Below are 24,137 nucleotides of genomic sequence, written 5' to 3'. Positions count from 1 at the left end.
CCCTGGGATGTGATATATTAATTAGATTCCAGCCACATGCTTCAAACCCCTGGTTTTCTCATCTCACTACTAATTAAGATGAGTGACCACAGGTCAGGGTCCTGACAGCTTTAAAACATCATCTCAGAGTGTGTGAGAGTGATGATCAGTCAGTAAATCAGTAAAAGTACAAAGTGCTGCATGTTCCTCTGAGAAACGTAAAGTGGAAACTGAAGCATCTGAATATTACAACACAGCCTTTTACATTTCCACACAAAGACAACAGCGAGGAGTCTGGAAACCTGCACTCACAGGTCCATTGGCTGCTATAAGCTATGCTACCGCCAGGACTACATTTCCCAACAGCCCTTGCGCCCCAAGCAGGAAGAACGTTCTCTCGCAGGGGCTCATACTGATCCAAGTTAGGAGCTTTCAGCTGCCAGCCTTGGCCCATCATGTAAGTGCTGCGGAGAATTCTTTGCAGTGCAATTGCAGAATTACCTCTTTCCCCGACGCCTGCGGGGACTGTGCACTTGGAACAGCGCAGTTTGCACGGACGCGCACGCTGCGGACGCAAAAAGACTCAAAGTGCATGAAGATCGAGGCTCGAAATCTGCATCTTTGTTGCAAAGCGAGCCGCTGAAGCTCCAGCGCGAGGGCGATGGAGGGAGGGAGTGAGAAAGAAGGCAAAGTCTTTTGTGCTTCCCCTCCCCCTCATCAAAGCAAAGGGGAAATGTCTCAGCCAAAGGGAGGTAAGAACACGATCTGTGCAAAACTAGCGAGGTGCAATCACTGCTGCACGGTTTGCAACATGCACGGCTGCAGCTCGAGCACGGCCGGTGCCTTTTAAAGTTAGATGCTTTAGAACGGTCAGTTGCATTTCCTGTTTGAGATCTTCCCCTCTGCACAGTTCCTGGTAAGACGATGCTGTGTGTACTCTCGTATTGACGTGAGAGCAGCGTAGACGCAGGGATGTTGAGCACAGGGCGCCTGTTCTAGTCACGAGATAGACAAGGACACTGCAACTCTTTAGAATCAACTCTGCAGGAGTTGATGCACGGCCCATGCACATTGCTGAAGGTAAATAACGAAGCCATCTTCAATCCCAGACGTGGTTTGGTGCAGCAGAAACATGACGTGACAACCTGCAGCTGTCAGTGGTCAAGTTTGAGTGTTTATTGGCTGCAGATTTGTTTCTGCTTATGGAATAGAAAATGAAAATCTAATAATAGAATTAGTTGTGAGCTTTATGTGGTGGTGAGTTCATGAACATGGCCTTCTTCAAGTCTCCAAGCTACAAGTCTCTGTGCCTGCTTCTGTCCAGGCGGCTGGATGTGTGTCGAGCTCCTGTGTGTTTGTGCTCTGATGTGCAGCTTTTTCCTCAGCACGCATTCACAAGCTGGCGTGTCACACTTTGACCCCGACTTTATCACTGTGCAGCAACAACAGCAGCTGTGGACCAACGTTCCTGCAGCTCTTTAAAAGAACATCGGTGAATGCAACTTGCAGGAAGAAAAAACAAGCTGCAGCTCAGGCGATTCCTCCCCTCTCCCTGTTTTCCCAGAAGTCCAAAGTGAGGCTGGTTCATTGCACAACATGCAGAGCACACATGCACGCAGGCACACTCAGAGACTGTGCAGGATGTGAGCAGGTAGCAGAGCGAGCCCCCGATGGTCAGCCTCTCACTGTTTATCTGGTACAGTCAATTGTCCGCCCACCTACACAGAGGAACTGTCTTGTTGCAGCCTGTTCATCTTGTGATGAATAATGCACACACACATTTCTGGTCTGTAGATGAATGAGTCGGTTTGGGACTTTCCTGAGAGCAGAAGTAGCTTTCGGTTGTCATTCATTGATGTTGCTCGGTGCAAAGAAAACTCACTGATACAGATCTAGTGTGAAAATCAAGTCGATTAGTTGACTGGTCGTTTATTCACTGAACCGAATTCTTCTCTTGATTTTTATTATTGCAAACGAACTGAAAGGTGCTGAAACAGTCGCCAGAGAAAAAATAAATCAATAAAAAATGTGACAATCAGGTTTCTCATTGATCAGCTGAAAAATAACAGGCAACATTTTTAAAGAGCAGCGTGAGGATGTGACGGTTACATTCATCTTGGGCCTAAACAGACTGTGTCAGATATGTTTGAAGGTTTTCTGGTTATGAGATAATGAAAAATATATAGATGAATCAATAATAATAATAATAATAATAATAATTATTATTATTATTATTATTATTATTATCATTATTATTATTGTGCAGTCAGTTAATGCACTTCTTTTTCTTCTTCAGCAGAAAAAGTCAAAATGCTCTGTGTGTTTTTAGGAAGAATGAAAACAAGATTAGAAACCTGAAACTTTAGCTTCGTGTCAATTTTGTGATTCCAGATGCTACAGAAACGTTTCAGATATTGAGGTTTGACTTGCAGCTTTAAGACGGGCCCAGATTGTGCAACACAGCATTAGTGTAGAACTTATTACTACTGAAGGAAGTGACCAAACTAAGCTCCATGTTCTTGTGTTTTATTAAAACCATGTCAGTCTGCGTGACTTCACGCTGCCTCTCGGTTCTTTCTGTTCTCACATCCTTACGTTCAGATCGTGTTAAGTCTTGCGTCTCCTTCTCCAGAGCCACTTTTTGCCCTCACCTTTGTGAGCTGTGCTTTGCTGTGTTCTGTGCTGGCTGATGGCACTGTGACAGAAGCCCTCCCAGCTCGCGTGCCCCTTCAGCCTCATCCGACCCTCATGCCCCTGCACAAACGTCCTGTTTGTCATGCAAATGGAGGCTGCACAGATACTAAATTTGCTGTTGTGACGAGCCGATTGTTGGTCCAGTTCCATGCCTATAGTGGCTTCTTTTCTTACTGCAATAATGGTAGAATTGTTCAGATGATCCACTGTCTGTACTTCTCTTTTTGAATGGGGGGGGGGCTGACTAAGTCAATGTGCATGGATCCAGACTGCAGCCACTTCTCTGATGGCAGGACCCAGCAAATAATTCCTGTTCTAACAGCTTTGCTGTAGGCTTGAATTGAAGCAGAAGTGCATAATGCATTTTCTTGGCAATGGAATAAGAGACTTACATCGTGTTCTCGTGTCGGTTCAACCTGGAGTAACTCTCCTGCTCCTGATCCTGCAGACGTTGCTGCCTAGTGGATGCAAATATATGAATTTGCTACAGATGGATGCAAATATTCAAATGATCAAGATTCTTTTTCATCTGAGAAATATAAGAATGTAGAATTTACAGTTTGTTCTCTGCACTCTGGAGGAAAATCTTCCTTTTCCTGCGAGGAGCTGTCTGCAGCTACAGGAGACAGATGCGTAGCTTTCTATTCAACGGCCATCTGGATTTGAGTGTCAGCCCAGTGAGAATCGAATCATTCCCAACGTTTCACTCTGCATTTGGACGACGATTTAGGAAAATACCTGCACCAGTATTTTCACAGTATGTGAAAGTGGTCTGGAGGCACGTTACCCAACAGTCAGCAGTTTTTACACCACACAGTTTTTAAAATGTTATTTCAAGTTGAATAAAACAACTAAGCTGTGATTGGAAAGAACAGCAGCTTCAGTCGATTTATTAGTTTAGTGTCTTTGAATAGTACAACATGTGTTTTAAATAGAGAAAACCAGCAGGACGTGGAATCATAGATCTTTGATGAATGAACTGATGGATCTATTGATTCTTTGATTAAACATTTCAGTCCTGTTAACTTCTGTTCAGCAGGTAGCTGATGTCTTTATGCTAAGCTAACAGGCTGTTTTGGTTTTCAGGTGTAGAAGTGGTATCAAAGACAGAAAGCTAAGAAACGTCCATCACAGCATCCAAGTGATGATAAGTGTCATCGTACGACCCGACACGCTTCACATTGGTATCGTAGCGTCTGACACAGCAGATCAGATCAGGTCTCTGCATTAAACCTGCAGGATGTGACTTATCTCCAGTTTATTTCTGCCTTTGTGTCGGTGTCTCGTGTATTTGTTGTGGATTCATTGCTCTGAGGCGACCTGCAGCTGATACTCAACACTCCGGCCTCCTAGAAGTATGATTGAAGTTGAAGCTCCCAGAGGAGCGTCCAGCAGCTGTGAGCTGAAGGAGCTGCCATCTTTGGAAGCACAGAGTCTCTCACAGACTGCCAGAGCGGTCGGAGGGGGCCAAACAGCCGACGGCTCACACTCGAGTTATTTTCAAATCCCTCTGTGCCATCAGCCGGCCGCGCCCCCCGTCTTTTCCTTTCCTTCCTTGTGACGGGCCTTGTGGTTTGCAGCCTCCCTCTGTCTGATTGATCTCCCTGGAATTCCATTGAGGAGTGTTTGGGATGCCTGGAATTCCAGGCGGCGTGTGTGCGTGGGTTAGACGCGGGCACCGCGTGTCCCCATCATCCGAGGCTCATTATCACGCAGGCCAGCCACCGCTCGTCCTCACACACTGAAGCTTTTTGTGAGCACACTCTTCAGGGGCGTGTGTGGATATTTGTGCACCCACACGCCGTCCTGCAAATCTTCCTGTCAGCATTATTTTTCTTTTCCCTGCTCATACACTGACATGCATGACAAGGCTGTTTGCATGCTCGTAATGGGTGTGGCAGAAACTGGAAGCATTGTCTTCCTCAGCTGGTGTCTTCTCACTGTCACTTCTTGATAAAATACGGCGATCACGCATGAAACAGCGACGCCAGTTATTCTCCTTCCTTGTTCTCTCTGGTTTCAGCAGGAACAAGGAGTGTCCCGGCACAGCCACCCATCTCCTGTGGCCTCCCTGTGGCATTTCACTGCATACTTGAGCTCATGTGCTGCAAATGACTAGGAATGATATGTGTGGCTGCTTTTAATTAACCCACACAGCCGACCACAGTATGCGAGTTTAATGCTGAGCTCAGCAAGAATAAAGGAAAGAGTAGCTGAGCTGAGTTATGCAACATGATGTGAAGAAAGTCTGAAACTTGATATTTTTAGATCACTCGTCGTGTTTCCTAGTCAACTTGGAATAAAATACTTTACATAAGGACTGTGCTTAAGTGGAGATTATGAGAAACTTGAAATTGACTGGAGTGTTTCCACTTGATGATACATGAACACATTCAGTCAGATTTCATTTCTCACCGTGTGTTAATGCATCAACAAACACGCTTCAGGACCATAAACAGTGTTTGTGCAGACCTGTCGAGAGGCGATCCGTTTGTTTTCGCTCGACACTGATGACAAACATTTTTTTGACAGACTCAATCGATCAACGACTCATTATTTGCCTTGGATTTATTATTATTTCCATCTTTTCTTTGTTTTATGATACACAGCAGAGCACTTGTTCGTTCTTGCCTGCCAAATGCATTACATAATCCTGTGCCCCTCTGACCCCCACCACCTCCTCCTCTCCGTTCCTTCTTTACACCTCTGTTTACTCTTCTCGTCGTGTCGTTCCCTCTCGTTCAGCAGCAGCAGGTTTGGAATCCAGCATTCCTTTTAGTTGAGACACGCCGTTGTACATGTTGCACTGTGCTGCTTGTCAGTTTGATTTGGACCTTCGCCCGTTGGAACACCTGCATCACCACAGCAGCACGCAGCACGCCACTATCTGCCTCTTTTGACCTGCTGTTCTTCACATACAGACCTGTAGCTGCAGCTCGTAGGGGGACATCTTTGTCTTACCTGTGTGTTGTCCTCCTTTAAATTCACATTATCAGATCAAACATCCAGGTCTGGTCAACGTGAAGCATTCATTTAGCATTTGTCTTCATGTGGGACCTGTATCTGTTGTTCTGCTGAAGAGGTTTGATTTTTGAAGACCACCGGGTTTAAAGGAACTACTTTGTGTGCACACATTATTTATATCCACACCTATCCCTTTGGGTGTTGAGTTGCATACAGTGACTGAATTCCTTCATGAATATTGTGAGTTATCATATTCAATTAAACTTCCAATGCTACATTTACAGTGTTTGAGTAGCTGCACATGAACCAGTGTGTAGACCAATGTTAATGTGGTGCTGAAGAATCAGTGGAAGTTGTCAGAACAGGGACTTTGTGATTCCACTTGAGGAGTGCACATTTGATTAATCCACACATTTAATTCCATTGTTCTAATCCTAAAACTCCCTGAATCAGTGGTGATTCTTTCCTTCAGTGCTCAGTGACGCTGATTTGTCAAATACCAAACAACATACTGCACATTTGGCTTTTTTAAAACCCACTGCATGCATCAGCGTTGACTGTCATGCTTTCGACACATCAGTGAGATTAATTGCTTCATTTCTTTCTCTTCTGTGGAAATCACATTTCCCTCGAAAGGACTTTTACATCAGGAAAAAGTTACTAAGAGAGAAAAGTGCCAAGAAAACGTTCCAGTGGAAAAATACTTTTTAGACCAGAGGATAATGAAACGTGTTGATTCAGTTTCTGTTAATTAATCAGCTGAAAATTGAAGAACTTAAAGTTTTCTAATCTATATAATTCTTAATGTTCTTATATGAACCCTGATTCTTGCAGGTGAGCCGTAGATGCACTCTTTGATTTGATGCAGGTGATTCAACAGCAACATGATACATTTAAAGAAGCTGTAAACTGGTGGTCCTGTTGTGACATAAGCATGATTTTCTACTGATGCAGATTCATCCAAACGTCCAAATGTGTGTCGTAATTCCTGCTGCTACAGTGAAACAGTTCCAGAGCTGTGCAGCCTCGGTGCAGGAGATCTCTTTCCAGTTCTCAGTGTGTTTGTTATGGACCTGTTGGCAGAGAGCTGGTTCCCAGCTACTATTGTTGTCTGTGTAAATGCATGTAGGAGGGGCTCAAAGTGACATTTTAGTGCCACAAAGCTGCTTTGGAAAGTGGAGCCGGGGAAGCAGGCAGCCAGAGGCCACCAGTGGAGGGCTGCATAGCACAGCACTGTCACACCCTGCGCTGTTTGAACAAACCAGGACACAGTGGAGCGCATATGTGTGCATGATTTGCCTTCAGGACAGCTTTTTGAATGACAGCTCGGTCCACAGCTCGATGTGTTGTGTGTGTTCTGCCGTCAGCAACGTGAGACATTCCAGTTATTCCTCTGGAGCTGTTCCACTTCTTTTGAAGAGACACACCTTCAGTTTTCTTTTAATAGCATGTTATGGCAGAAGAAGTGCAGTGACCAAAATATTACCTGTGTCAGCTGCTCCGAGCGTCACACTCACAGTTCAGATCCATGATCACTGCCTCTCCCCCTACAGTCACCTTTGTGAGAACAGGTCTGCTCTGTCTGGGTTCAGCTGCCACAAGCCAGTCTGAGGAGGTTTGAGCCAGATGCTGTGTGCAGGAAAGGCAGCAGCTCACACAATCACACGCAGTCACATCCTCAGGAACGCTGTGACACCCCGTTAACGAGGTGCCCGACCGTTAAACTGTCAGTGCAGCACCTTCATATGGAGCGAGCACACCTGGGCTGCCAGACCTCCTCCTCCTCCTCGTCTTCTTCATCTCACTCTGAGCGCCTGTTACATTCAATTAGGATCTGGAGTCACTTACCCCATCCAGTCGTAAGTGTGGATGACAAAGAGATGGAGCTTCTGCAGTCGCTGCATCAAGAGGAAATGTAATAAAGTAGACGGGATGCAATGCAGAAGATTTAGATGCGATCTAACCCTGGCAGGAACCAGGAGCAACGGCTGCAGGACATTTGAGTCATTTAGCATCAGTGGGTGTTTCTAAGTGCTGTCATGGCCGTCGAGTGCTCTGGATGGAATCTTTCTGAAGTTCATGTTGCCTTAAATCGTTTTGACCAGTTTGCTCATTTCAGTTGTAGCTAATAGAAAGTGCATGGAAATAATCAGGTGCACAGGATCTGCTGTTGTTAAAAGGCCAGGATGTACTCTGATCAACTGATCCCTCATCCTGAGCTATGTTAAGAAGTTAAGCACGCTTTCATCTCCTGGTGCTCGGCTGCCAGTGAAACATCCTCTCTGGAGTCTCACCCGTCGACGCTCTCCTGCTTTTACATCAGTCAGACACAAGTGTTACATAAGTTTGAGATGTAGAGCGGACGATTAGGCCACAGCTGAAATAATGAGTTGATTAGCTCATTTATCGGCAACATGTCCATTTGCAACCAAACGGGTTACAAAATGTTCCCGTTCCATCTTTTGAAATACTTCTCACATCGTTGTAATCTGAGTGTATCTGTATCTGTCACCTTGAGATTCTCACAAAAGTGAAAAGAGTTGTTAGCTACAGATAATTTTCCTGCTCATTATCCCTGTTTGATGGTGAAAGAACAGGAGAAAACAGAAAGCAGGAGTCGAACCAATGACTGTTTGCATTTGTGATTAACTACCAAATGATGATCAATTATTAGTTTAATGTTAAAATGTTAAAGAATAGTGGAAAGTGTCTTTTCTAAAATTGTTAAATGACATTGAGACATAAATGTATGATACATGTATTTATTTAACTTAATTGTTGCACATATCTGATGCTGCCTGTGTTTGTGTTTCAGGAAGGAAGAAGCCGTTGCTCAAGATCTCCAAGGAGGTGTTTGATCAGCCTCCTGCTGCAGTGTAAGACTCTTTACTATTTCCCTGCATCAGAGCAAATGCTGAATATGTAAAAAGAAAAACTTCAGTAAACAGGAAGTGAATAATAACATCAAACTTGGGTATGGCAACGTGAACCCAGACGTGAACGTAGAGGTGTTGATTTCTTTATGTTCCACTTCTGATAGTAGACATAAATAATTGTACACGTAGTTTCTCTCAGACTGCAGCTGCCTGAACGTCGACAGAGCCCGAAATGATTCTGAGCCACAGAAAAACGAAGTGCTCAGTTAGTTTGAAAGTGAATCATCTTCATTAAAGAACCTGCGGCAGCCGAGGCGTTTTGGTTTCAAGCCAACTTCATGTGAAATGTCAGACGTATCACACTGTTATTGATCTCAGGACTGCGTTTTATTAGATTCTGTTAAAATAAGATTTGTATGTATTAAAATATATGTATTTTATATAAAATGTGAGTTCTTGATTTTATTTAACATTTAGTTTTATTTATTTTGCTTAAATATTTAATATGAATCTTCATTTTTTCCATTTACTTCACTCCGTTGTCGTTTCATCCTCTCAGCAGCTTATATGTAATAAGACATCTGTCTGTGTGTTTCAGACCCCCGAGGGATTTGGATTCGAAAGCCCATGTAACCATCGGAGAGAAGGTAATTTTATATCTCTGGCTTGTTTTTGAATTTTCCTTTCATCTTTGCACTTTCTCTAAACCCAGTCAAGGTTTATATTTTTTCCCTTACCACACACTCTTACATAACTCCTCACTGTTTACCTTTTTTCCCTTCTCCCAGTGTATTTTTGATTGAGTAATCCTTCACTCTCAGTCTGCAGAGGTCACTTTAGTGAAGGCTCTGTTCGCTGGAACTAATGCTCCGCTGAACATTACAGCCGGAATGAACACTTGTGATTGTGGGGACACTGGAATGCCTTTTATTGGCCATCGGGCAGTAAAAATATTTATTTTAAACTCATCAAATAAGTGGAATTTTCCATTGGCAGAAGTTTCTGCCTTTGCTCCATTTGGCCAAAAGTCAAAATGAATGATCTTGTTTTTATTTCTTTGCTTTAATCATGTTAAAAAGATGTTTTGCCTCTCGCTGCCCCGTGAGAGCGACAGTGTTTCAGGATTCAAACTTCCAGTGGAAGCTGTGCATTCGTCCTGTGTTTGTCTTTGAATTCAGCACTCGGCCTGTTTTGTGTTGTTGTGTTTGTCCGGAGCAGAATTTCGAGGTGAAGGCAGATGACCTGGAGCAGATCTGCGAGCTCGGCAGAGGAGCGTACGGCGTGGTGGACAAGATGAAGCACGTGCCCAGTGGCCTCATTATGGCCGTCAAGGTGGGTGAAGGAAGCACAAACAGACTCCATCCTATTCAGAGCATACATACATAACCTACAATACTGGGCTCAGCTCTTTTTAAAACACACACGACCTACACTCGGACTGTCCCTGAACACTTCACACGAAGCGCATCAGAGCTGCAGCTCACACATTAAAGCCACGTTAGACTATATTCTCCAATCAAACTTATAATGTCCTGTTTTTATTAGTATTTCACACAGCGTCCCACTTTTTATGGAAAAAGCTTCATAAGGAGACTAGCACTGTCTTTTGGTTTTCCCACAGTTCCCGCTGCTGCCCGCTGAAACATCATTAGCATTTAGATGACTCTGTTAGATGACTCTGTTAGGCAGCTCGAACAGTTCAGGTCAGGGCAACTGGTTAAATATTGAAAAATCCACTCCGACTTTTACAACCACAGTTTTCTTCACATTTTCTGAACTGAAGAGAAGAAAAACAGCTGAGAAGCTGCAGTTAGAATAAATTAGAATAAAACTCTGCTGCTCTGAACATTTCTGTTTCCTGTTGTTTCCTCTCAGCGGATTCGGGCCACGGTGAACACTCAGGAGCAGAAGAGGCTGCTCATGGACCTGGACATCTCCATGAGGACTGTGGACTGTTTCTACACAGTCACCTTCTATGGAGCGTTGTTCAGAGAGGTAACGTCATCAAGTGAAGATGCCAAATATCTGATGATTTCAGGCTACAGCATGTGGAGATTTGCTGTTTTTTAATGGATTTATTTTAGAGTAAAGTGAATATTTAGATCTGTAAGATATTTAATGGCCTTTAGGAAGTTTTGATCAAAACTTCTTTAATCAACAGATGAATGAGTGTAGTGAGTGTATTCTTGGTATAAAGGTAAAGACTGTTGTATTAAATGAAGAACATGATCCAAGTGCAAGTGTTTGACTAAAAAACCTTAAGTATTAAGGAGATTCTCTAAAATTTGAAGTATAAAAGTACAAGTGCTCCACTAATAATGTCTTTTAAATGATTTTGAAAATAATGTTGTTGATGTCTAGTCCAGATTTATTGTCAATAAGAGCTGAATCTTTCGAAACTTGTAAGACCTACATGCTGCACCTTCCCTGAATGCCTTACAACACAGATGACCTATACTCTTTGTTGTCCCTGAAGGCCACATACTGCAGAACTTGAATACATTTACCTAGTTCTGTACTGCCCCTGAACACATCATCATATAAAGTTACATGTTAAAATAAGGAAACAAAAGAATTGTATATTAAATGCACAATATAAATAATATCAAATATTTAGATATCAGGCTGTCAAATGTTTATTGATGCAGCTTCCCCATGTGTTGGAGAAGCGATCATTTTGTAGTTTGTGAGCTGATTCTTGCTAATATCATCCACATGATTGTAATTCCAGCGTTTCATTGTTGACATACCGAGGAACTCGTCCCACCACTGAGCACTAATGACAAACAGGCTTGTAATTAGAAAACACCTCTGAAGATTTTTGGCTGCAGATAACTTCCTGCAGCGATGACTGGATGTTCAGGATTTCCTCATCGTGACTGAAACACTGGGAAAATCTGTCACTTCCTGTCTGATTGGAATCCGGCCGGTTGCTTTGTTGCTGTTTTTCCTGGTCTCTTTCCAAACTTCACTGTCTGTTCCCAGGGCGACGTCTGGATCTGCATGGAGCTGATGGACACCTCCCTCGATAAGTTCTACAAGCAGGTGATCGAGAAGGGCATGACCATCCCCGAGGACATCCTGGGAAAGATCGCCGTCTCAGTGGGTCCCCTCTGAACACTTTGAAGCATTAAAATCAGTTTCAGCTCATGTTAAGTCTCATGACGGACGATTGTTGTCTCATTAGTTCATTAATGGACGTTGTTCTTACAGATAGTGAAAGCTTTGGAGCATCTGCACAGCAATCTGCAAGTCATACACAGAGGTAAGAGCCTGAGTGGAAACCCATTAAACCTCTCAGAGATGGTGTCAATATCCTCTTCTGTGATGCATCATCACTCAGCTGCACCGAGCTGCGTCCTTTGACTTTTTTTCTTTCTGCTCGATTTAGCTCTGTTTAAAGGACCAGACCAGAGTTTTGCATGTTTTAAAGCTGTGACAAACATCCAACAATTAGAGCCAGGCTGCTGCATTGCTTCGCAGCGTCTTCGTCTGGGCCATAAAGTAGAAGCAGGAAATAACTCTTCCTACCAGCAGATGGTGGTAGTTTCTGTTAAAGCACAAGAACACCTAAGTCTGCACATACACATATAAAGTGTAAAAGAAGCAGTGTTTGCTTAATTCTATTCACCACAGATGGTCTTGGCTACTTCTAATCCAGAAAATGTCTGATAGGAAGTTGGAAATCACTGATGAGGGTTCCAACGAGTGCTAATGCAACACAAAAACTAGTCAGACAGATGCTCACTGATGGTCCAACTGCTGGCTCGTTGGGTCCCAACCTTAAATCCATAAATATCACCTCACCTGTTAGACAGCAACTCATCAGACTCATCAATCCATCAAGTCTGTGTGCACTGTCTCTCTCCTTTTATTACCATCATTCCTCCTGTGATTCACCAACCAGACAGTCATAGAACATCAAACGTAACGTTTATCACCCAGGAACCAGTTCATACAGGAGAGAAACTGAATTAGCACCAACAGGACAAATGTAAATAATCCACCATCCCTAATGAATCTGCATGTATCTTCATGAAATGGTAGAGAAATGACTTCCTTCCATGTTCAACTGTACAACAACAATTTGAAAATGGTGATTGGACATTTTTCTCATTCATGATTTGCATTTTAGCAGCTCGACGTTTCCAGTCACTGTATTCTGGTCATTAAAGGGTAAAACTTCCTGTGTCAAACCTCTGTGGCTCGGCTGTGACCACTGTGCAGCTCTGGTTGCATCAAAGCTTCTTGCAGTCATTTAGAAAGATCAAAAGTGACTAAAATGAAGTCACACAGTCGGTCGACCAGCGACCGCAGCGCCATCCTCATGACTGCGGCCTGCGGAGACAAACCAGTGTCTGCACAGTGGCTGCACTAAACACTTGTCTTTGTCGTCTTATCGTAGACGTGAAGCCGTCCAACGTGCTGATCAACACTCAGGGCCAGGTGAAGATGTGCGACTTTGGCATCAGCGGCTACCTGGTCGACTCCGTGGCTAAAACGATGGACGCTGGCTGCAAACCCTACATGGCGGTAAGCATGAAAACAAAGAGAAGAGAGCAGATGACACACTTAATGAGCCTGGTTATATTTTAGTGGGTTCTGTGTGTTCAACGAGTTAAAGAAGACACATCATCTGACTTTCTGTTCCACAGCCGGAGAGGATCAACCCCGAGACGAACCAGAAAGGATACAACGTCAAATCTGACATCTGGAGTTTAGGAATCACGATGGTAAATCAGCTTTTATGATGTTTTAGAAAACCTTTCATCTCCCGTTCTTATTACTTAAGACTAGAAGTGAAAATCAATTAAAAAAAGGATCTGGCACTAGACAAAGAAGTGTCTAGACATTTTAAAATATTCATAGATTTCTCATTTGCACATTTGTAACTCAGATCAGAGAATATTTTGGCATCAAGGACTCTGCAGTTTCCCGTCGGTCCCTCTTCCACACTGCTTATTAGCTCGGCTGCATGTTCTGATTAGAATTAGAACAAGAGCTAAATGTTTGGTGTGTAGAGGGGAGAGGGTTTTGACTTGATAAAGGTGAAGGGGACTGAGCTGATTCATCAAGACATCAGGAGCAATCAACGTGTTGAATAAGAGACTTGGTTGATTTCTGGAGCACTCGTTACTCCCAACAAAAGGCACTCAGGAGCCACCTGGAGGAGAAGAACTGCTGAGAAGTGAAGCAGCCGATGGCCCTTGAATCAGTCAGTCTGAAGGCTGAAGGCTGTAAAACGGGCAGTTTTCATGAACGTGCAGTAGAATCGAACACGTGAATGATTAGTGAGATATCATTAACTACAAACGTGAGTGTTTGTATGTAAGTGTTTGCAATAAGACACATTTGTCAAATCTGAATGATCTCATGAAGAAACAACCAACCAGAGACGTGGATTCACTCTAAACCTGCACAGTTGGATTGTTATTCAGTTCTGATCAATTCAGTCTTTGTTATGATCAGAAAGGTCAGTGTGCTCCGCTCCTCCAGGACCTTCTCTTTACTAACTCTCTGACATTTAAGAGTCATTTAAAGTCAAAGGACGTTTGACTGATGGAGTGCAGAGGTTTTAGTTCATCAGCTTTTGGGAATAAAGACATTTTATCAGGACATGAACTTCTACATTGTTCTAAACTGGTGAAATCTGCAGACGTGATATTAGTTTTTAAGATATTTATCAGTCAAAGCAGACACACAATTAACATGTGGCATGTTTTAATATCATTTATTAAACATAACTTTTCAGTTCAGCTTCTAGAGTTTAAAGTGCCTAAAGTAACTTGTGCTGATGCAGAATGTGGCAGCTCTCCTTTCTGTGTGTGTAAGTGAGAATCTGGAGTGTTGTTCTGATTCTTGTGTCTGATTCCCGGCACGTTTAACATCAACCTGCCGAGACACTGAAGGAGAAAATGAGCCTTTTGACTCAATCTGACACATTCACATGGTTTACTCGAACCTGTCTTTCTCCCTCGGTGCGGCGCAGATTGAGCTCGCCATCCTGCGCTTCCCGTACGACTCGTGGGGCACCCCCTTCCAGCAGCTGAAGCAGGTGGTGGAAGAACCTTCACCCCAGCTTCCTGCCGACCAGTTCTCCCCAGCGTTTGTGGACTTCACCTCTCAGTGGTACGTCTACCTCCGTCCTATTTGTCAAGCAGGCAGAACGACTTCTCTGGAAACACACATTCCACATTTTTTTCATTGTGTTCAAACAACAATCGCCCACTCATGAAGAGAAGAAGCCAGAGTCGCTGTGCCCTTCAACAGAGCCGCACGAAATCACACAAAAATGTGTATTGATCCCAGCTGAGTGGGCTTCAGTTCATTTCCCTTTATCAGATTGACTCTTTCTCAGGATGCAGGTCTGTTCTGACATTATGTTCGACGACGTGCCAGAACTCTGCATAGAAACTGTCTGAGTCTGTGGTCTCGTCAACATGTGGTGCAGAGCTGTGATCACTCTGCTCGCACATCCAATGAAACACAACAGTATAAAGACATCACAGCAGCAAATATAGACCTGTATCCGCTCCCAGACTATTTCTGTTATTTACACAATGACAACTATCCAACTATCAAATGTGCGACTCCTTGGACAGAGAATCAGTCGATCTATTTATAGCATTCATCCTTCTGTGACCAACAATCTGAAATCATGAAAACTGGGTGTAAATGCGTCCAAGGAAGCGACACAGTGTGAGACAGACATGTGATTTTGGAGTGTAGGTGCAGATACAGAGAGTCTTTCTCTGTGATAGCAGCAGCTAAAATTAAACAGTTGCAGGTAAACTGCAGATGAACAGAGAACGTTCGTCTTGTGTACCCGTCTGTGTGGAAATAAGAGCTCATTTAATCACGTGGGCCGTTCACCTGGATATGAGACACTTGAGGCCTGTGTTTCTGACTCCTCTACATAAGGTTTCATTTCCTGCTGCTGCGTTTGTTGTGTACATCGCCCGCTGCTTACTTACCTAGGAGGTGACAGTAATTCACCTGGATACACTGGACAGAATTCACAAAGGTACACACCTGTTTACATACAGTGTGTAGAGCAGGGTCCTGCAAATCACACTGTAAGATTTAGTGGTGAGGAATAGTCCAGGACAAAGATATAAAACCATTTAAAGTGTGAGAACAGCAGCATCAGGTATTGTGAAGAAGTCAGAACCCACCAGGCCGATAAAGACCTTGGTGACCAGGAACGATCCCATCGCAGCAACGCTCCATCAATCAGACCTTTATGGCAGAGTGGTTAGATGGAGGCCAAACAGTTGGTGGGGGGGCACTCAGCAGCAAGGAGACAGTGATCAGAGAGGTTCATGGACACAAAAGGCAAATTTCTTCACAGAAAATTAAAACTATAATTCAAATCGTGCAGAAAGTGACGTTATTGGATAATCAGACCTGCGATGAGAAAACATTAAGAAATGATTCTACCTGATCGTAGCTTTGATGAAAGCTTCTGCCAAATGACTAAATGAAAAGCACCGAGGTAACGACCTCCTGTTGTAGCTCCAGAGCTGCAGTTTGAACTCATAACAAAAACAATATTATGGTTTCATTCCTGGTAAAAAGGATTTGTCAGGTCTGTTGAGAACCATCAGAACAGGTAGCAGCTCTCATTTCATTGTTTTCTCCACTATTCTCTCTAAAATGTCTGTGACTCATGATGTTTGGCCTCGTCTTTGCTCAGTTGCTGTGAGTCCACTCAGTCTTGATCGTTTCCTGTGATTTTCTTCCTGGGAAACCAAACACAATCTCCGATCAAAGTCTCGAGTCTGTGATATTTACTGCTGGAGCAGCTGCTGAAACAAAAGCTGAGCTGTGAGACTGGAAGCCTGACGATCAGTTCCACGCAGGCTGAGGGGTTTTTGACCACTTTCACTTCACTTTATGTGAATAATTCATGTTGTTGTTTTGTTTTTTGTTTTTTGCTCCTGTAGCTTAAAGAAAGTTTCCAAAGAGCGGCCGACTTACACAGAACTCATGGTGGGTGATTCATGTTTTCATTTAATTCTGTTACTAAGAGTAATTAATGTGTGTTTCAGCCGATCTGATTCATGCACTTTGTAATAACCTTAACCCGACACTGGAGGGAGCACTAAGACCAGTATTTCTTTATTACTCACCTTGTTTGTTGTAACACACAGAACTGATGTTCAAATTAAATCTCATCACATTCAAAGTGAATTAATTGGATTTTCCTCCTCAGCAACACCCCTTCTTCACCTCCCACGAGGCCAAAGAAACCGACGTGGCTAGCTTTGTGAAGGTCATCTTGGGAGACTAAGGTGCAGCAGTTGCAGAGAAGTGGGGGGAGAAAGAAAAGAAACATACAACAAACAAACAAAGAGCACCAACCGCAGCCCCTGTTACCTGCAGGACCCCCTCCTTCCTCTCCAGAAACCGACAGACGGAGCCCAGAGGAGAATCTGACGAAGCAGCGCGAGGAGTTTATCCCTGTCCCCACTCGGCCTCCATGTCCTGTGTACATTACCTACATGGGGGGGTGGAGGAGACAGGTGACTCACACATAATCTAATTTAATGTCTGTATGCAAGAACTCCCTCTTTGGTTAGATTTGTCCCACCTCTGTGCACCGCCTACTACTCAAACATTGTTAGTCCACATTTATTTTCCCCTTTTCGCTGAAAACAAGTGAAAAGAGGTGCAGATTATATAAAATATGAATGATATAATGCTATCTATGTATAATCTAAATGTTTGTATACTCCAAGCAAATGTTGCATCAGTTTATTAATTGACTGCATGTACAGAATATATCTACCGGGCTCAGATGGCCAGTGAGGAACAGTTGTAGAGACCTGCAGACCTCACGTCAAGGCCCTCCTAGTGGTCACAATTAGGTACTGCACTTCGACTGCTTTCCCTGGATTACAGTGGAGGTCTACTACACATTTTGGGCTCTGGCTGCCTGTGAGTGCGTTAAAGTGTGTGTATATGTGTGTAACCTGGTGCATGATGTGTGTGAGTGTGTGTTCACAGGGCTGCACGACTCTGGGTAAAGCTACAACATCTCAGCTCCGCCGTAAAAGAGAGCGACATACACAGCAACAACTGATGCTCAGTGTGCTATAAACAGAATTAATCCAAGAACTGGATAATTACAGCTTTTGAGCTTCTGCACTAAAATGAATTTCAGCATGATTGATGCAACTAGTTGAGGTTTTGCATGTTCCAACCATTCATCCTGTTAATATTGTTTTTTAAAGGCGCCCCAGCAAGATGAATCGTATCTAAGTGATGGGGACAGAATTCACAGTCCTCCCTCTGTGCAGCAATGTCTTATATTATTCTGAAGACAGTATAAAGCTTCGAATTAGTCACATAAAGTGGAAATCTTCCAAAGAACTGGATTTCATTTAAGTCACTGTAACTCTTAACTTCATATCCACTTTATTTGATGAGCTCTGGTTGCAGAAACCCCCCAGGTTAACTTTTCATATGCATTTACATGTTTGTTCCCCATCACCTGCATTGAAAGGGCTTTAGGAAAGGATCAGTTCATGGTCGGTATGACCAGAAGAATTAAAGAACCTCGCGTTCTCTTCGACTGTCTGAGTCCTTTGTTCGATGCACACTGATGCCTTTAACAATATGCCTCAAACTCTCAGACGTTACTTTCACTTACTTACTTTATCTTGCAGTTCAAATCCAGAGCGTCATGCAGCCCTGTGTGACACTATAAGTGATGTGTGTGTTGACATTGTGGTCAGTTGTGGGAGATGATTGCCCATATTCTCCTTGTTGTCTGTACTGAGCCAATCACAACCCTCTCCACTCCTTGTTCCACATGAAAAAAACTGGATATTATTACTATTATTAATAATATTATATAAATTATTGTTATTATTTAGATCCAGGTTTTTTTCCCCAAACATATTTACTGCAGTTTTTCTTATTTATTACAACTGCTGTTCCCTCTGGAAACTTGACCGATCCATTTCTTTTCTTGTGTGTGTGTGTGTGTGTGTGTGTGTGTGTGTGTGTGTGGGCTGTTTTTGTCGTGTTCCTCTTGGCTCAAACACGTAAATGCTTTTTAACTGTAACTTGCAAGCCTTCTATGTGCCTCTCTTTACAAAACGACTAAGGAAAGTGTGCTGTTTTACTGGTGATGCAGGGACCTTCCTCTCTCCTCACGCTCTGCATGTCATCGTGATTCCACTTCATGCTTTCATTACTTTGTGTTTTCCTGGTTGTAGCTCGAGCTCAAGATCGTCACACTCACTTTCTGTTGTTGCCTTGGTTCTTGACTTTTCTTCATGGTGGTTTCTGATGGCTGAAAACCTAAATGTAAAGCTGACACCTTTAGTTGTTGGGGGGCTGGTCCAGTGTATGTGGCAGGATGACACGCTATTTTCACAGCTGGAGAATTCACATGGTCTCCTGGTCTATAAATACTTTGGGTTCTTAATATCTTCAGTTGAGTCTTCAGTCTCTTCTGTTGTGAAGCAGTTTGTTGTTTAGAGGCCCAATCTGAAATCTGCTGACTCCAGTGGACTGATGTGCTACCACTATGTAGAACTTTGACATGAACATGAATGTGTCAAATATATGGATGAATTGATTCGACTCAGCATTTTAGTCAATGTGGTCATTTTCATAACATTGTACGTTTCGTGGTACAGTCCAGCTCCATCTCCTACCTCCCAGATGTCGCAAACATTTGTGCCAAAACATCAGACATGGAACCCATCCAGTTGGGAAGTGATAAATCCTCTGAGTTAGAAATAGTCACCTGCTTTACACGATATCTGGAGCTTTAGCACTGTTCGAATGTGTGTAATGCTACATGAGAGGCACAAGCTGGAGGACAGTGTAGTACATAACTGAAACCTGAAACCTGAAACCCACGGTGCCTCACAGTCCCACAGTGTAAATAATACTTGAAAATGTTTATTACCAGAAGTGGGTTAGTTTAAGTTAAATGGTCAATATAGACAAACACTACACAAAAGCTTCATTTAAAGCTGCATTAATTGATTTTCTGGCCACATGGGGGCAGCAAAACAAACCATAAACTAAACATGAACACATTATCTTCTTGTTAGGGTGGAAAACGTAGGAAAACAGTTCATGCATCCTGCACAAGTTAGCAATCAGTTGATTGATGAGAGAAGTGAGATCAAAACCAGACCAATGAGCTGAAAGATGGTAATACAGGTGTGACATTTCTAAAGCTTTTCTACAAACACAATCTTACATCATAAATATTTGTAACATTTAAAGATGTCTAAGTCCTAAAATATCATAATTTCTTTCTTCTTTTTTTATGATCATGAGGAAAAAAGGAAACCAGATGTTTTTTAGACTCGAACAGTAGAAAATCCAGATACAGTGACTTTAAACCTTTTAGCTACACAATTATTATGCAAATGCACTTGAACCTGCTGGAAACTGTCACAGATTGGGCTTTTAACAAACGGCTAAATGCTAATGTTCAGTACGATCATCATTCAAAACAAACACTGTGTACTTAGTGCAGAACAGTCCGAGCTGTCAATCAGCATGTTGACCTGGGAGCAGGCTTCACACCATAATCTGCTGTCGTCCTTTGACTGTGCACTTGGTAACTCCTTAAAATTCCTCCTCATGCTTCATTAAGCTTCTCTGTCTGTACTAAACTGTTACCCTCCTCCCTCAGTTCCTTCCATCATGGTTACCACTGCTGCTCAAAGGCAGTTGACGCCTGCTAGATGGTGATGATTGCATTTTATTTCTATATGCATCTGGTTTTCATACTTCCAGCCATCAGACAGAGGACATTAAGCCACACTAGAACATTTCTGTACTAAAGATGGAGACACACTCCTGAGAAACTCTAATTTCCTTCAGTGTTTTATTGCATGATGAAATTAGCTAAATTCAAGTCACACTCAGCACAGTTTAGATGTTATTTGTGTAGCCTGTCGCAGGTCTGTTTAAATCCCCTGTGTTTATCCTGCATGCTGGTTTCTTTCCTCTGGAAAAGCCTCTGGCGAGTGCCTGAGAGTCTCATGATGAGCAGGGTCCTGTTTGTTCATCAGATCATCAGCATACAGTAATTCTCACTAATTTAGCAAATGTGACCAAAGATATATCAGCAGATGGGGAGTCTTGGAGGAGGGGGACAGTATGTGCAGACCTCCTGCTGCTCAGCGAGCATCTGGGAGAGAACCAGTCAAGACACTCTGACATCCCAGCTGTTGAAAATAACTCATTCATCATCACGTGCATGGCTGCATGGCAGTGGTTTAGGTGTGTGTAGTATTGTAGGTGTTTTAAGTGCCTAACAGTGCGTTTCTCTGGTGTACATTTCCATTTAAACACTTTATCGTCTTTGTGAATGATGCTTAAACACTGTTTTTGTCCTTTGGTTCCTCTCCGGGACACACTGACGATGCATGTTGCTGTGATGTTTTGCACTGTACTGAGGAGCCATATCACACAACACATAAAGAGTTTATTACTGTAAGAAAAGAGCCTAGTCATTTATCCTAGGAGAGGGTGCAGTCTGTGTGAACATTATGTGAGTTTAAGTAAAGCTTACGAGGTTCTGAATGAAAGTGAAATCACAAAGCTGTAAATTCTCAAATAGAAACTATAACTGCCTTTTTCCCCTTCGTTGGAACATGATCGCATTTCTTGGTGCATTACCACTTTTGTTAGCCGTACCACTAAACGTAGACAAATGGGAGTCGAGCTGAATTAGCTTCATTTGTAAGTACATTTCTACAGATATTGGAAACATTGAATTAAGCAGAAAATCACGTATCAACACAGTATAGATGTGGTGAGTACAACACTTGAGCACTGCAGGACACTGTGCTTAATATACTGTACTATCAGTACCAGTCTTTACTGAACTATAATTTGTGACCTGAAAATATACAATATTCAACTTTTGAGGTTTATTTGAGAATTTACAGTCTTCTGAGAGAACTGCTCTCACCACACTCATTGTTTATTTCCTCTGCTCTTCTGCTCATAGTCGACTCAGTTTTCAGTAGTAATGAGTCCGATCACGTCACTCAGCGTTTTCCTGTGTGTGCATCAGTGCGCTGGCCAGAGGGCACTGCTGGCTCTGTTCCTGTCTGGGAAGATGCTGGAGTGAGTGTCATCGCTCACAAGGCCGCTTCTCAAAAGTTGCATCTGGAAAATGTGTTTTTGTTTGTCTCAGCTTCTCTCACATAGAAGCCCGGTTTCTGTTTCCTGTGTGAGTGTCCGTTTAAGTCTGCTTGCATGTGGGAATTCCCGTCCAGTCTATTTGTTGCTCGCTCTCACCTGCTGAGTAAACCTCGGTCGCTGGGGGTTATCAGGGGCAGGACGTCCGAGTGGATACTGTCGTCGGACGTTTCTTGTCACGTCCCATTATGATTCACCTCTCAACCCCTGAGTCTATACGAGTGCCTGACAACAGGCACATATTTCAGAAGGCTTTTACTGGAACAACACACCTGTTCTTTTTTAAGTCCAACAGAGATGTGAGGCTCAGAGAGAATCAGAGGAAATTTTGCTCACCATCCTCAAAATGTGTCAGCAGATTAATCAGAAGGCCTGTGTACAGGGTCTCTTCCAGCCCTCTGCAAAGTGTGTTTTGCCAGATTTTTAGCACATTATATCGAGTGTAACTCTGTCGTTTGTGTGTGAACCGTGCTGAGGTTTCCTTGTTGTTTTTCCACCTTTTGCACAACACTTCTCACCTCGAGCGCTCTCGAGGTCCGATACTACAACATGACTTGTGAACCGTGGAGCTTTCTGTTTCTCTGTTGCAGGTGGTAAACTGCTGGTACACACAGCTGTATGTGACTTCTGATGTTGCGGTGTTGTGTTCTTTTATTCGGGGTGGGGGATGTGTTGGGGCAGCGCTGGGCCAGTTTTTCAGAATAAGACGTATCCAGAGATGCTACTGTACGTGGAAGAGGGTCTCTTTTTGTTGCTGTTGGGTGGGTGGGTTCAAACGGCTACAGCTCCTTGCCCCATGGGAAGTGAAGTTCTCAGTATATTTACACGTCTCTAAAGCCTCTGCTAAAGACTGATGACTGTTCATTTAGAGCTCAATGAATTTCTATAAATATTTTAGATTGCTCAAACTGATTGTGTGCAATTGTAATGATGGAAATTCAAATAAAAAAGAGGTATTTTTACACAATAAAGCCCTTGTCTGCTCTATTGCTTCGGCGTGGCTTTTATTTTGTAGGCCATTGAAAGATTCAGTATGTTTTGAAAGAAGAAGGATGTAAAAGATGTGTAGTGTAAAGATAAAATAACTCAGCAGGGTTCAGTCTCTTCCATGTTCACTTCGACCTAACTGCCAGTCCAACTACCATCCCTGGGGTAGCTACCGACCGATGCACAGTGACCCCAGAATATTAAGCTCTGTACATCTGAGCTTGATGAAAATGTAATTTCCTTTAAAAGGTATTTGGTCATAAAGTATAAAGAACTCAAAGCCACATTAACTAATTATTTAGTTCATGAACTGTAAACCACAGCAGCTGCTGTTCACTTTTTCATTTTCAACAGAATTTAGCTACAACTCAAACTCCAAAAGTCGCCAGATGATGTCACACAGACTCATTTAGAGATGTTTGATTTGTATTTTACATAAAAAAACAGGGTTCAGTTATTTTGAATGTACATGTTGAACTTCAAATCACCACAACAGGTCTTATGTGGTTCTTTCTGTGTCTTTGTCTCTTTCTCTTCTTTTATTCCCCTTGTGGCCTGTGTCCGATTTGGTTGTAAACTCTTTGGAGGCCAGAGAAGTGTCACGTAGTGCAGCAGCTCCAAAGCGGAGCGCTTCAGGGCTGGGAACTGGACCCGTTGAACTTCCGTGCACGTACAGTGTGAGGATATAGCGTGCAAAAAAATAGAAAATAAAAACACAGAATCTCCTGCGCACCCTGACAAACAAACTCAAGATGAGAGAGCAAGGGGCTCGTTACAGCAAAACAAATCCAATAAAACCTAAACAGTGAGCCGAGAGGCGATTGGACGCGTGGGTGAGGAGACGCACCACAAAGCAAACTACCTGTGACTCCTCATTTTTCACACACCACCTGCTCCTACATACGACGTGTCTTGACGCACATCCCTCCTGCTCTGAACTCACTTCTTACACACAGACTTTTAACTTGTAAGGTGGATATTTTTAGCCCTGCGCTGCACCACACAATGTCTTCCTTCCCTTCAAAACCATCTCTCAGACCTCAGGGAGCAAAGTTCACCTTACAGTTTGGAAAACCTCCATCCTGCATTCGTAGAAATTTAAATACAAAACCTGCATGTGACATATTTATTATTTATGGAGGATGGTCGGTCAGTCTACAGTACTTCACACCCCTGAACCCGGCCACTTTTTGAAAAGCAGCTCACCACTCAGGGCTGAGCTCAGACTCCAGGAGATTCTTCATCAGGTGTTGCTGGTTCTTTATTTTTAACACCTCTACTACAGGTTGCTTTTTATTTTTCAACAGTGTTGATCCAGAGATCAGCTTGTCCGGACATGCAGCAGTTATAATACACAGTATATTATATTATAGATTATTGCACGTTTCTAAATTGCATGAAATTGTCCATTTATTTAATAGTGAATATTTTATTTAAGGATTTACACAA

General features: G+C 43.0%; 1 protein-coding gene across 3 annotated transcripts; it reads left to right on the top strand.

The window, feature by feature from the left end:
- Positions 1–379: 379 nt before the first annotated feature.
- Positions 380–22,690, top strand: map2k6 (mitogen-activated protein kinase kinase 6). Of its 3 annotated transcripts, none has more exons than XM_026350920.1 (12): positions 380–731; positions 8,453–8,513; positions 9,112–9,160; positions 9,732–9,845; positions 10,389–10,508; positions 11,499–11,615; positions 11,727–11,778; positions 12,919–13,046; positions 13,169–13,246; positions 14,503–14,642; positions 16,460–16,505; positions 16,729–22,690. In XM_026350920.1, the coding sequence occupies exons 1-12, from the start codon at positions 641–643 to the stop codon at positions 16,804–16,806; spliced, it is 1,074 nt and encodes a 357-aa protein (XP_026206705.1). In that variant the 5' UTR covers positions 380–640; the 3' UTR covers positions 16,807–22,690. The 3 variants fall into 3 exon arrangements, with proteins under 3 accessions (XP_026206705.1, XP_026206707.1, XP_026206706.1); XM_026350922.1 differs by lacking the exon at positions 380–731 and adding an exon at positions 879–895; XM_026350921.1 differs by lacking the exon at positions 380–731 and adding an exon at positions 959–1,059.
- The last annotated feature ends 1,447 nt before the right edge of the window (positions 22,691–24,137 follow it).

This window comes from Anabas testudineus, chromosome 19 (assembly GCF_900324465.2).
Source record: "Anabas testudineus chromosome 19, fAnaTes1.2, whole genome shotgun sequence".
In the NCBI taxonomy this organism is placed as follows: domain Eukaryota; kingdom Metazoa; phylum Chordata; class Actinopteri; order Anabantiformes; family Anabantidae; genus Anabas; species Anabas testudineus.
Note: the sequence above shows the minus strand (reverse complement) of the source record. Positions and strands in the feature narration are given on the sequence as shown.